The sequence below is a fragment of the Lipophrys pholis genome (genome assembly GCF_963383615.2).
Source record: "Lipophrys pholis genome assembly, chromosome: 20".
Taxonomy (NCBI): domain Eukaryota; kingdom Metazoa; phylum Chordata; class Actinopteri; order Blenniiformes; family Blenniidae; genus Lipophrys; species Lipophrys pholis.
This window is the reverse complement of record NC_137648.1, coordinates 4968986-4984071: the sequence shown is the minus strand read 5'-3', so window position 1 is coordinate 4984071 and position 15086 is coordinate 4968986. Positions and strand designations below refer to the sequence as shown.

The 15086-nt window shown below is 39.1% G+C and overlaps 1 protein-coding gene across 1 annotated transcript in view; it reads right to left on the bottom strand.

Moving 5' to 3' along the window:
* The window catches only part of LOC308125614 (melanoma receptor tyrosine-protein kinase-like), a 41317-nt gene extending 26861 nt beyond the window's left edge, over positions 1–14456 (bottom strand). Inside the window, exon 1 of the mRNA XM_080489500.1 lies at positions 14214–14456. Within this exon, the coding sequence (XP_080345626.1) occupies positions 14214–14307 (94 nt within the window). The 5' untranslated portion in view covers positions 14308–14456. The remainder of the gene's footprint in view (positions 1–14213) is intronic.
* Between the last annotated feature and the right edge of the window lie 630 nt (positions 14457–15086).

Below are 15086 nucleotides of genomic sequence, written 5' to 3'. Positions count from 1 at the left end.
TGTCTTTACACATTGGAATCGATGTGGGTGTAAAATCGACAGAGCCGATAAGCAAGAGGAAGAGGTGGTCTGATAGTTTGATAATGGCTCCTGATGATGATGATGATGATAAGGTGACAGGAGGATATAAGATCAAAAGAAACATGTTGAGTTGATAATCTAAAACTGGCAGAGTCGAAGTAAAACTGCATTATTAAGCATACATCCATCCATCCGTCTTTCATACTGCTTCATCCAGTGTGCTGGAGTCAATCCTGCTTAACTGTGGGCGGGTCGCCAGTCCATCACAGGACAAACACAAAGAGACGGACAACCACACACACTCACATTCAAAACTAAAAGCATTTTAGGGTCACCACTTAACCTCACATGCATGTTTTTGGACTGTGGGACGAAACCCACGAACATAGAGGAAGAATATGTAAACTCTACACAGAAAATCAAAAAACGCAAAAAATTAAACGACATTATGACAATAAAAGAATTAAAGACATCTAAATTAATTCTAATTAACATCAAAAAAGACAAAATTTTATAAATAATACCATTAGAATGTGAAAACAGAACATAATTATCTTAAATTACATTTAAAACAAATAAGACAACATTAAATTGGCAGTAGATGGGTAAAACTAATTAACAATAATCATATCTAAGTAAAAGAAATACAGTTGAAAAAGAATAGAAAATATTAAGATAAAACACAACACAGTTCAATTTAGTTTGAAAATAAGTAAATAAAAAAGTAACAGAAAGACTAAATAAGTTGATTAAACAAAATAATTGTACTTACATTTAAACTATAATATTGAATGGATGAATGTTACCAGTAATGGGCTTATGTAAACAGGAATAATTAGAAATATGTACATAAAGTCTGAAGCTTGTACTACAGTTTGATGGATTCCTCTGATATAAACAGCTGAATGACAAATAGGTTTGAATGGAGGATATTTTAAAGGGAGAAAGATTAGAAATAGAGGTAAAATGTCACGGAGGAGAGCAGTGTTCAGCTTAGTCCAATTAGTTCTTTCCATTCTTCAACATACTCAAACTGCCCAACATCTATTGTCAGCATTTTAAGGTCACTAATGGACAAAACAATAAAGATATGAACTCATAAAAGCTTTGCACTGAAAACTATTGATGGGGTCAGTGTTCAACCTGCCGTCACCTTGCCTGCAGCGCCGCTGTGCAGCAGGAATTCCAGCTCTCACTGGAGAAAATCCAATCGATGGCAGCATCATATCGCCGCACTCTGAAACCGCTCAATGAAACGTTTCAACTCATTAAGTGTTTTTATTGATGTTTCTGAACTGCAGGAGGGGAAACCATGTGACCATCTGCCCCGCAGCGTGAGGCTGCAGCCACTGAATAAACTGTATTTACACAGTGCTGCGTTCAATGACTTTTACAGACCCTAGAAGGTATTCGAATCGTGACGTGAGTTTCATAAATACTAGAGAGTATTTCAACTGTGATCACCAGCTTCTTTAACTTTTGAAGTTAATTGAAAGTGAGATGTATTCAATGACCTTCATGTACATTGTGCTGTGAAGCATCTAAGGTATAACGCATAAATTCTAACCATAATTAAAGTGATGCATTTGTTTACTTTTGACACATTATCCTTTTTCTTAACATTTAAACGGTGATGTATTAAGTACTAACATTGAACTGTGATCATTTACCTTGTAATGTACGGTTATGTTTTCAAACTGTGGGGCATTCACTTGCTTTACATTTTTTAATGTCTGCGATGTGTTTGCTTACATATGTACTGATGCATGATGCAAACTGTGATGCACTCATTTACTGTCATTACTTTAAATCGCTTATTTTTGTCGTGAATAAACTTACATAGAAATGATAAATAAGTTAAAAGTGATTAAACAAGTAATAAAGTGCCATTGAACTGTGATGTGTTCACTTGCTTTCAGAAGAACTAAACCCACATTAATCTGTGATGTGCTCACTTACGTTAATTAAAAATGCAGTGACACTAAACCGACGCATTCACTGTCTATTATCATGACTGAGTGTTTGAACTGGGATGAGTATGGAGACTCTGGTTGTACAATGAGCTCATCCTGGTTTGTTTTCTGTATGAATACGTCTGGAAATGAAGCTGAGGCCGAGAGGAGGCAGCCATGATGTTGTCCTGAGGTAAACATGGACACAGTGGCCCTGTATATCACAAAGAAAGACACACACACACACACACACACACACACACACACACACACACACACACACACACACACACACACACACACACACACACACACACACACACACACACACACACACACTGTCCTCGGGAATGTCTCAACCAGCTGAGGATCGGTCATCCCGGTAAACACAATCTCAGCAACTTGGAGCTCAGCTGAGAAAAATCCCACCAAGTGTGCAGCTGGGCGGTGAGAGGGCGTCCCGTCTGTCAAACCGGTTGGTAAACTTTGCATGTGAACCGGCTCCACCACGTAATCGTGCAACCACGTGCAACCGGCAGAAGTTTCCAATTAACCCGAACAGCCCGCCGATTTGTGTTCTATAGGAAGTCCCGCAGGCAGGTGTGGGAAATGACTCCCGAACGCTTGGCTACGTTTACCGAGCGTGCATGCAGCGAGTGAATGAAGAGCGCGTGCAGCGGGGGGGGGGGGGGGGTGTAATAACATGTTTTGTTTATTTCTGGATTCATGACCCTTTATTTATCAGTTCAAACTTGTGTTGTTTTCTTTTTCAGGAAACCGAAGGAAAGCCGAATCCCAAATAAACATGTTCTCGCTAAATCAGCACTGTACGTGTGTATGTGTTTGTCGGTCCACGTGTGTCAGCTCGTATGTGTGTGTGTGTGTGTGTGTGTGTGTGTGTGTGTGTGTGTGTGTGTCCGCGCACAAGAGTTTTTTGTGGATATTGGTGTGTGTCCTGCCTGCAGCAGTTTTCGCAGCTCAGAGCGAGACTGTGCTTGTCTGTCGGTATCAAGCTGCTGCACTCTCACTCTTGTTGCCGTTGAGGGAAAATTCCACAGGGAAGAGAAAAGTTCCTTCTTTTGAAACGGCTGAATGTTAATGCTACTGTCATCTAGTTGACGTCTCTCTGGATACAAACCCGGATTAGTTGAGTTTAAGGGCTCGATCCTTTCTGAGAGACCGTTGAAGGTTACATGCAACCTGACACAAGGTTCTGCATCAGAAATCAGTGTAATAAGTGATTATTATTAATTATCAATGAACTCAACAGATCTTGATGTTTCCATAGATATGATTTTTCTTCCAGCTGGAATAATATACTGCTGATCAGCGTACATGAGACCAATGTCTGATTTCAGCAATGAAAATTATCCTGACAGGTGAGCATGTTTTAATTTGTCTATAATATCAGTCGAAGGTGAATTACTCTCAACAGACGTCTGTACATTCTAAGGGAGGTGGAATAAAAGGGTGGTTTTTGCAATGTACTTAAGATCAGCAACTAACTGCAATAACTTCTTACTTCTTCTTACTTTACCAGTAGCTGTACAAAATGCAACTAGTTACTTGAGAAAGCGTCATCTGAAGTCCAAAGGTGTAGGTTGGCCTATAACTAAAACTGCTTTAATGATTTAAAAACCGCCGCTTTCAGCCGTCAGTTGGAACAATTGTGACAAACTTAATAAGATTAACTGATTGCAACTGTAGAACATAGCAGAGCATCATCAGCGTAATAGCAGAAAGTTAAAAATAAAGTTTAAAAGTTCAAATAAAGTTAAAAATACTGAGGCCTAGCTTTCTGCAGCATGGTCCTTTAACTAAACCTTCTGAGCTTCAATAATCATTAGTAACGCTCCATAAATAGTATAAACTGTTAAAACCTAAACATAACTATTAAAAAGCTACTATAAAGTGTAAAAGTAAATGTCAGCTGCAGGCTGTGATATTAAATTACAAAAAAATATATATATTTTTTTTTATGCTATAACTACAGTAATTGGAAGGAGGTGGAACACGACGGGAGCAGTGCCACTCATGTCAGTGCAAAAGTATTCATCAGCAGAGTAACTAGAATATAACTGCAGGACTTAAATAAGCAACAATTACTCACCACAACTATTTGAAATTGCTCAAATCTAATCATAATCACCATAGAACCGTGATAAGGTCTAAGGTTTGAAAACACTGACTGTCTGCAGTGAAAACAGTCACAAAATTATTAGCACCAAATGTCACAAAAGATTAAAACAGCAAAATATAAGAAAGTATCATCAGTAAAATAACAGAAACTCATTTTGTCTTGTTAAAAAAATGCAGTGGCTCAAAATTGGAGCTCTGTGGAACACCGCAAAGCTGGTTTAGTGGCTTTAAATTCCAAATGCCAATGTATTTGTACACCAAAGTAACTAAACAAAAAATAGGTTCAAATCATAAATAACCAATAATAAATAAGCTTAACTTTTAAAACGGCTTCCAGGCCAGAGTGGATTTGTGCAAGTTACAGGTGTGAAAACAGATAAATGAGATCCAGATGCAGCTCGGCATGAACCCTGACCTCCAGGGATCTACCCAGTGAGAGTGGTTTGGTATGAGAGGGTGAGAAGTGGGTTAAACGTGCTTTCATTCCCCCGGCGTCAGACGCAGAGTTTCCGTGTTGCGGTCCAGAGAGAAAGAGCGAGTCGGCGAGCAGGTAGGCCGTACGGCCTGTATAATCCTGCGCACAGTTTCTGAGCTCCATTATTGACATTCTTCACATTCCTGCTCCGAAAATCCCACAAGCTGCAGCGACAAGGTTTCATCTGACGGCTGCTCACTGTCCCCGCTCAGGGGGCCGCTCCAGCTCACAGGTCGTTCGCTCACCTCCACACTGAAGTTCAACTTCTCATCACGAGAGACTGAACCGAGTCCTGTCAACATGTTACTCTCATATCTGATCGCTCTCTGCAGCTGAGCCAAAACACAAATCAGAGAATGAGAAATTTAATATCTCTTGAGTTCCGCTTGTAGTTCTTGTGACTCATAGCAGATGTGTACTGGTGTGTAGTGACTATTACCTCAAAGGTCCACAAACAAAGAACAACCATTAGAGGTTTGCAGATCACTGCATACATGTGGCACAACAACTCAGAACAACAACCTAATTTACTACTCCGCAACAAATACTCACAGAACAGCTTCTTGTAGTTACAACTCCAACTTAAAAATTGCTATAAAACAAACAAACAAACAACAAAACACACACACAAAACAACGAGAAACAAATGTAGAACTAGAAAAAAGGCAGAAGTAACCTTAGAAAGTCAAACGAATTAGTAAATAAAAGTGCATAACAATGAAGCATAACTAAAGAATGTAACAAAAAAATACAACAACCAGCCCAACACAAAAACAGAGGAAATAAACCAAAATGCTAAAAACACAAATTGGCCTTTTGTTTCAGCTTCAGATTAACAAACAGTCTCGTCTCCTGTGAACCAAACTCCTGAGACCAGGCGGCACTGACACACATCGGCTTATGTGCATTTTCAATCAGTTTGATTGTTATCGTAGTTTTTCACTCGGTGTGCTAACGCGGTCGTCATGGTTACCACGGGACTCCAGCCTGTTCTTCATTGTCGGTGTTGAGTTTCAGTTAGCTGCTTCCAAAGAAACACACACAAACACGCGGTTGGCCAAGGTCCTTCAAAAAGTCAATGGGAACGAGGGTGAATCACACACACACACACACACACACACACACACACACACACACACACACACACACACACACACACACACACACACACACACACACACACACACACACACACACACACACACACACACACACACACACACACACACACACACACACACACACACACACACACACACACACAGGGGATTTGTTTGGAGCCTTGAATCTTTCAGCCGTCACAACAATCACCGAGTTTCTTCGTTTGCTGCAGCTGAAGCTTGAAACACAACATCTGAACAGAGAATCAAACTCTTCCTCCGTCTGTTGGCGCCTCAGCTCAGTAAAACCTCTGAGGTACATCTCAGCAAACGTGGTTCCCTTTAATTTAATCCAGGATTTGAATAGCCGAATACTGCACAAAGGTGCATCAATATGCTCTGTGACCAATACAGTTTAATTTAAACCTCTCTCCATATTCAAAGGAAATTGACTTGAACTTCCTCTCTTTCTCATCTGTGATGTTCTCGACAAGTCATAGTTCTACAATAGTTTCTTATGGAACAATCACTAAACTTCAAGGACCTTGGAAACGATGCATAATGATGAAAATGTCTGATAATCAGAATTTCCAGGATGTAGACTCTTGTTGCACAATATGAGCTCTAACAATGTGATTTGTTATAAATACAAATGATTGAAAAGATGAGATTCGATTTTAATTGTGAATTATTATTCAAAATAACTCGTAATAAAAACATTATAAATAGTCTCTTTGATTAAAACTAATTGTAATTATTTTTCATATTTCATTCTAAATCTGCAGAGCATGTCTTCTGTAATGTATTTTTGCGTGTTGATATTGCAATGAAAATAGATTTGTCACATAGTTTTCAGTCCAAACTTGGACAATCTCTTATGAAATCTCTTTAGACTGCAAATCTCAAGATATGGAGTGTTTTAAAGACACTGCAAGTGCTCTGTTTAATTGATTACGAATTACATTTACAGTGCGCTAAAGGATATATGGAACCATTTCAAAGACCCTGCAAAGGTTTCTCTCTTTAAACATCCACAACGTCCTATGACGTACACACAAAGAGTAGTTCAGGGCGTCTAAAACAACCTGCGCTGTCTCCAAAGGAATGTCAGGCTTGTTTGCATAAAAATCAACCAGCCGGGATTGGAAGTATTTCTGGTCTTTCTTAAAACTTAAGCATTTCTTTAAGGTGCACGCTCAAGATGTCAACAACGCTTTCAAGGACATTTCCTACTCGTCAAGGATCTACTAGTGAGGATCACAGTGAAAACCTTGTCAGAGAGGCTGCTACAACCTTTAGAATCGATCTCTTTGAAGATTCCTAAATGATAATTTAGCCAACCCCAAAACATTTAAATCTTTTAAAGATTTGTCCCCAACTTCCTGTTGAAATTCTTCGGCCTGTCAGAGAGCATGCAAAGCTTCTTATAGAGAAGCAGGATAATTATCTTTGGGTCCATCTGAAACCTTCAACGCTCAACCAATCCCAGGAACTCTCCAACTACGTCCTCTAGAGTTTCTAAAAACTCCACACAAGATATGGAAAATATTTTGTTTACCCATGAGAACTCCAACATTTGGCTTCTCAGGAGACAGAAACCTTGTCAAGGACATTTCTAGCCACTGAAATAAAATCTGAAACATTTGAAGTTGTTTCTCCCCTCAGAGCTTTTTGGAACCTCCTCAAGAACCTGTTATGGGTGTCAGAGACCTCGAGGGTGTACACCATATCCTAATATACCTCTGCAACCTCTTGAAATCTAATTGAAATCCCTCTCAGGATACCAACAACAGATTCAAGGGTCACTCAAGCGGGGGCGCTTTTAAGAACCTGTCTTGAAATTCTCTTAAAGCTCGACAACTTGAACGTATTCTTTATCCGTCAGAAACGTCAATAACCTCCACAAGCATGTCCTTTTGAAGCGCTGCAACCTCTCAGAGAGCATCTGAAGAAGAACCAATGACACCTGAGATCTTTCAGGAACCCTTGAAGCAATAAAATACCTAACCATGTCCTTGACCCTTCAGACCTCTCAGCCTCCTCTGGGATTTCTATGAACTCCAAATAACATTCAAGGACATTTCCAGTCACTCTAGTGAATTTTACAACCAACTGAAGAACCTCTCAGTTGTTTCTTTCCACATCAAGAACTTATTATAGTTGTCAGAAGAGTCCTGCAGGTCACATATAATCGCTTTAATCCCCTTAAAATACCTTTACAACCTCTTTTAACTCGTCTGACATGAACCCTTTAAATTAATCACCATGAAAATACCAACAACTCCTTCAAGGGCCTTGCTGAGCTCCTCAAGGATCGCTCAAGGAGGAAGCAGGACCCTTGTAAGGACCCGCTGTCAACCTTTCTTCTCCTACAGCACGCCAAGACAATCTTTGAGGATGCTGAACTTATTGGGAAGCCACCAACAAACCTCCTCAAACGTGTCTTTAATCCTCCTTTAGAACCTTTAGAGCACGTGAAGCTTCTTGAGGAGAACCTGGACCTTAAAACATCATTAAAAAAAAAACACTTCAGATCATTTAGGTGCCGCTGAAACCTTAAATATTTAAGGACTTCCTTGACCTTTCAGATCTCTCAACCTTCTGCAAAGGACAAAACAACACTGAAGGACCTTTTAGAGCCACTCAAATAAAATATGCAACCAATTCAGAAAGTCCTCAGGAACACCTACTGAGCACCGCCGTCGATCCCAGAATGTTTCCAATAATTATTTTAAACTTTTATTCCCCTAAACTCAACAACTGTTTATAAACTGGAACATCACAATGGAGTGATTGACAGTGTGTGTTTGTATTCATACCAATGGGAACGAATTGGACTTGATTTAACAAGCGACCAGGATCCGCAGGCTGTCTGCAGCACAAAACAACACAACACACAAACACAATGAGACTCCAACAAATTCTTCATGTAATCAAATCTTAGAGACAAAGTCCCAGAGATCGAGTGCACTCAGCTGTTTTCACTTAACACACACACACACACACACACACACACACACACACACACACACACACACACAACCATCTGAAGAGTCGAGCTCAGCGTTTTCTTCTCATCGGTCACTCACTTATTTACTCTCTCGCTCTTTCGGGACACAAAACTCAAGCGTCACTGACACACACTCAAACATCCCAAACTGCTCATCACTCAAAGTTCCCATGATGCTTTGCAAGCCCGTTTTGTCTGAACGGGCACTGTTGTCGCAGCGTGCTGAGGAACGGACAGATCCTGACACTTTTCTCTAAAGGTGTGCGATAACATCTTGCGTACATGTAACCGAGTGTTTCTGTTCTTCTATGGAACTGCGGGTAACTGCAAGCATCTTCCCCTGAACGCTGCTTTCACAAAAGATGCTATCACAATAGCACGCTCAGGCTCAACCGGCTCTAACGGGTGAACCACATACATGTCGCTGCAGGTCTTAATGGGTTAAACTCTTGTCGTCAAAGAAATGAAAACAATTGGTCTGCCAGTTACTCTGTTTTTATTTCCCACAGAGCAAAAAAAATAAATAAAAGGTTTAAACAGCTTCCTATGAGGGTGCAATAACACAAGAAATGAAAATGTCTCAGACAATGCTTACAGGATTAAACAATACATATCAACTGATGTGAACATGGAGGAAAATGGCTTTTTGTGGATTACTGATCGATTTCTGTTCAGGAAACCTCACTTAGTATGAAGCAAGCGTTCCATTGCTGGTGATGTTTTTGGTGTTCAGGCAGCACAGGTATGATTATGTCCTGGAAACCACCTTGAGCTCGACGTCCAGCTTCAGTTACATCAGGTAGTTGGAGGGAAATATTAGGTGTTCGGACTATAGCGTTGGTTGATTTCTTCTTCGATTTAAGAGAGTAAGAGTCTTTTCTGCTCTTAATATCTCAAGTAGATTTCAGCCAAAACAGCTCAGCCAGATTTTCTCCCCCAGGGTTGTGGGAAAGTGTTGAATATTTGCAACTGATTAAAGTTTAATGATTGATTCACTCACTGAGTTCAGTTACATCAGTCAGTGGCAGGAAGATGCTCTATAATCTGAAGTTACATCAGCCTAATCAAAAATGACCCGTCATTCAAGCAACCGACAATGTAATAATGGCCAGTAATGTAATAAAATACTCAAACCAACATCCAAACAGCTTTTTGTCCATGATTAGTTTATTAAATAGGTTATCGTAACACATTTAAGATGTTTTAACAGCCTATAATGTAATAATACATAAACATTTCTTGGAAATAATTTTTTTTTTTTAACAGTTTTTGTGCCGTTTGCTCATTAAAATAAATGTAGTGGATGACATGGTTGTAATTATTCATGGATTTGGAATAGGTACTATGCAACACTCTTACTCAATTATGATTTTTTTTTTTTTAAACAATTTTATTTCATTACGAGCAACTTAATATATTAATGCCTTTGTTAGATTTAAAATTGCAAAAATGATTTAATCCCAGCTAGAACTCATGCAGGACATTTAAAGTCATCATCTAACCTCAGACACATGTTTTCGGACGGTGGGAGGAAACCGCAGCACACAGAAACGCCGCCAAGCCCAACATTAGAGGCCAGAGTGCTCATTACTCCGCCGCCGTCCGGCCCCACAATTTATCCAGCACTCCCAAATAATCTGATCTGAAACCGTCTACAGACTCTTAATCAGCGTGCGGAGCTGCTCCACCAAGCCTGGGGGATCCTCTGGGGGGTTCCTCCTCCCTGTGGGAGTCCTCCTGCAGCGTTTCTGGATTAAACGTACATGGTTCTCATTGTGATGTTTCAACGGGATCAATAACTGCGAATGCTCAAAAGAGATGGTGGATTTGTAAAACACAGATCAAACATGCAAAGTGGAGTAAAGACAAAGCCGTTTTTATCCAAAGGTTGATCTCTTGGAGATCCTCCAACCTGAATGAGGAGCATCACGAACATCAGTTTTCCATATTCCTTCATGTGAAGTTAGATTCTACCTTTTTCATGGTAACAATTATTGTTTTTTTTTTTAATCTGCCCATAGTTTAGACCAGCAGATTGATTGTTTTAGTTACTCCTCTTGATAGAGAAATACAAAAAAAAACCCTGTTGTTTCAAGGTTCTCTCCCAGGAAGATTTCATGTTTTCTTTATCGCGTAAGACCGGAAGCTAATAAGACAAGACATCTTCTCTTGTCTACCGAGAAAAAACCTGAACACGACTTCTTCTCATATAATAAAATTACTACAAACACACGGAACATTTAAAATCGTGTTAATTTAGCTCAAGGTTGAGTCATTGCTTTACGTTCTGAGCTTCGGAGGTAAAGCAGAAACTCTGCCAGGTTCATTTGTTGCTATAAAGTTACACTGAAAAGCAATTTTAAGTGGGAAGGAAGTCAAAGTGCTCGCAGCTTCTTTTTTTTTTTTTTTAAATATGAAGACGGGGGAAAAGAGGGTGTCATAAAAGATGAGCACAATAACACAATCAACCCAATTACACTTACTGGAGTTACAATGGGCCTGAAACTTCCTGTTAACTGATGACACTTCAGATATAGAGCATCAACACAGGTATGTGCTCATTACGAAGACCAGATTGAGCAACGCCAGAGTTACTTTCCTAAGTAACTAATTACTTCTAATCGTATTCAGCTGTATCTTCTTACAAAAAACATTGTGGAACTTTCTTTAGTTACTTGAACATCACCAGTTGTCAGAATGTTCATCAACAAGTAATTGATTACTCGTGTTTTTCTCATTATTTGTTATCTTCTCTCCGGAAGGTACGAGCTCAGTGTGCTCACAGCTTTTCTAGAGATATGCAGAGGTGAAGGACGTGAGAACAACACGAGGGAAACGGCGCTCCACCAGGAGAAAACGTCTTCCCGTCCGGGTCGAGGACAAACAAACTTTCAGCTTTGGCTTGGATGCAAAACAAACAAATGGAGGAAATGAAGGTTTAATTGGAAAAAAATAATTAAAACTACACAGAGATCCTTTGAAATCTGTACTCTGCTGAGTCTGCGGAGGTGAGTACAATGACGTCAAAATATATTCAATAGTCTAACGGTGGAGATTTCATTTGTTACAGACTTTCCCTTAGATATTACGCTTAACTCCCTCAAATAATGACATAACTCATGTTATATTAATAAAAACATACGGTTCAGGTTGCAGAGAATTTATATTTCATTTTAAATCCTGATATAATGTTAAATGGGTTTGAACTGATATGTTTCCACCTCCTTTACCGTCATAGCTCAGTGTAAATCTCCCAAACCTCCCGCCTTTAATCACTATAATACAAATCAAACACTTCATCTAAAACTTTAGCTCACATGTGAAACATCTAACTCGCACAAACTGCACCTAACAATTCTATTTATGAGTGAATAATCTATTGATTCTTTTTGAGCTGTATGGGCATTAAATGTTAGAAAATGGTGGAAAAGCTGAGCAACATTCTTTATTTTGTGATGGAAAACTTAAAAAAACTGAACATTTTCACATTTTACAAACTGAAATTAAAATACCCACAATGAAATGGTTCAATAAAGACCTGTGCAGGAACTTTTCTTTTTTAATTCAGGCCGTGCTTACACAAAATGTCTCAACATTGTTTCTGCATCGTTTTCCTTCGAGACGCTTTGAAAACGATGCATTAACGATGGTTAGTAAACAGACACTCGTATGGAAGCAAACATTGTTATCGTCCATGTACTCGTGCGTGTGCAAAACGATTCCCGGCGGCCGCGGTGCGCATGCGCACTAGCAGCACTTCAGAAAAGTCGTTTCCACGGAGCGGCGAGTCGGAGCGTTTTCAAAAAGTTCCACTTGGGGAGCCATTTTCAAAAGGTTGGGTTTTCGCTGGCGACGGAGCACCATTTGCAACACAGGTTTTCCGTTTTCACATGAAAATAATCCCGTGCAGTAACCATAACCGTGTGCATCGTCGGCACTTTACTCACTGCTTTAATTGTGTGTTTTTATACTTTTATTGTTCTTGTTTTTTTAACACACTTCTTAAAAGCCTGAGTTGAGCCTTTTGAAGGAAAAAATGTGATCTTCTATCCGCCTATGGTGTGTATGTATGAATGGCGATAAAGCTCCTGTATATATGGGACCTAAATTGTCTTAATACAGTTTATTAAGTCCGAGTTTAATGTTTCATTGTAAGTGGTCATTTGGATTGTATTCAGAAGAATTTACAGTTTAAGTTTTTTTTTTTTACTATAAAACGTTCAACTTAAGAGACACTCGATAAGCAAAAGATATTTTTTATAATCTTATTAAGGAGTTATCTAGAAACTTGATCTTTTTTCCTGTAATTCATTACAGAGACTGGTACAATCAAAACAATACAAGGTCATTTATTTATTAAAGCTTTTTAAAATTTTCTGTATTTTTGTGTTTTCAGGGATGTAGTCATTCTAAAACAAGTCAAAATGTGAATAAATAAGTAAATAATAAATAGTAAATAATCATAAATGATAAGTGAAGTCACATGTGTTTTTTATGTCTTACATATTAGAGCTTCCTGAAACTTTTTGTGGTTTAAAGGAGAAAATCAGTTTGCATCTTCTCTTTTAGTTTTTTCTGAAATATTCCTATTTGTCTTATTACAGCACTGGAAGATACAAATCTGTCTGACTGAGGTCTTATCTTAAAGGATTTACAGATATTTCATATACTTTGGAATATTCACACTCCCAAATAAGAAAATGTGGTGAAATCAAACAGAAAAATAAGTTCAGATGAAAGTGAAGCATCTAGTTTGGATATTTAAGTGTTTTTAACCTGAAAGTTTCCGCAATTCAAGACAATTTTGTTTAGTTTTTTCACAATGAAAATTCATTTTATTGTCAGTTTGGGAGATTTATTCACACATTTTTGCATTTATAGTGATTACTATTTAAATAATGGGATCATTACATCTATGACAATTTAAAATGTTATAGATTAAAGTCGTGTTCAGGTCATTTCCTGTGATATTTACAGGCTAAATTAACAATATGTGGTAAGATTGAAGTGAAAGTAAAGCCTCTGTTGGTGAACAGAGCACAATCTGCCCAAATTTTGCCAAATATTTCTATATCCACAATTTTAAAAACGCGTATAAAACTTTTGGGGTGACGCAATCGAGATTTTCATTTTTTTATGATTTTTTTTAACAGATCAGAGAAATATGTCAAAATGGAATTGATTTATTCAGAGGGATTTTCTGATGATGCATGCAGTCTAAAATCAGAAGATGTGTATCAAACCGACAGAAAAATGCAGATTTGAAGCCTGTGGAGATGATATAATGACGTTTTCATATCATGAAAGAAAAAGTTTCCCACAAAGAAAATAGAGAAGAAAACTTATTAGTGGGGGGATGTTGGAAAATGAATAACCCGTTTGTCCTCTAATCTACTGAGAGTGATCGATTAATCGACTGGAATGTGGTGAAAGTGAAGTTTTGAAGGTGAGGCGCGGACACCGGGTGCGTCCCTCCCCGACCCGGAGCGCTCAGCCCGGGGCGGCCGCAGTCCTACCTGTCCTCCCGGGGCTGGTGCTCCAGCAGCGGCCGAGCAGCAGCAGCAGCAACAGCGGGGAAACTCCTCCACATCCTCCGGGGAAAGCCTTCATGTCTGCGGGGGTCTGGTTACAGTCCGGGCCGGTGTGCGTGCGGTGCGTGCGGTGCGCGGCTCCTCCATGCGCCGCGGCGGGAGTCGAGCTGGAATGATCCGAGCGCAGGAGTGAAGCAGTGCACACCTCTCTCTCTCTCTCTCTCTCTCTCTCTCTCTCTCTCTCTCTCTCTCTCTCTCTCTCTCTCTCTCTCTCTCTCTCTCTCTCTCTCTCTCTGCTGTCAAACTGGTTGGTCTCTTTGCAGAACAGACCTTCACCATGTTCCCAAATAAAGCAAACGTGGGATAAAATAATCAATTCTTCTCCAAACAACCCTTCATCTCAGAATCAGAAAAGGGATTTATTTCCAAGTTTGCGCAATATGAGACATTTGTTCAGATGAGAATGGTGCAACACAGCAGAACAGTAAACAAGGTAAAAAGAGCAACAAGAAGAAGAAAAATAGAGCAAACATAGCGATTTAATGTGTCCAAGTGAGATTAGGAATTAAGTGACAGAGGAGGATATTTGTACGTTAATCTAACGTAGATTGTCGCATCTCAATCCCTTCCTCTCTTCTGTTATTTTTCCTCTCGTTTCGATTTTTTTTGCAGATTGATTCATTTTGCATCTTTTGTTTTAATCACAAGCTCATGTTAGTTTATTAAAACTCGAAAAATACAAGAACTTTTCAAAAGAAAAGCTGAGATGTTCACTTGTTTAATTGATAATTTTAGATTTGGAGTTGTAAAACTGTTGCACTAACTTTATTCATCCAAACTTTATTCATCGAAATGAAG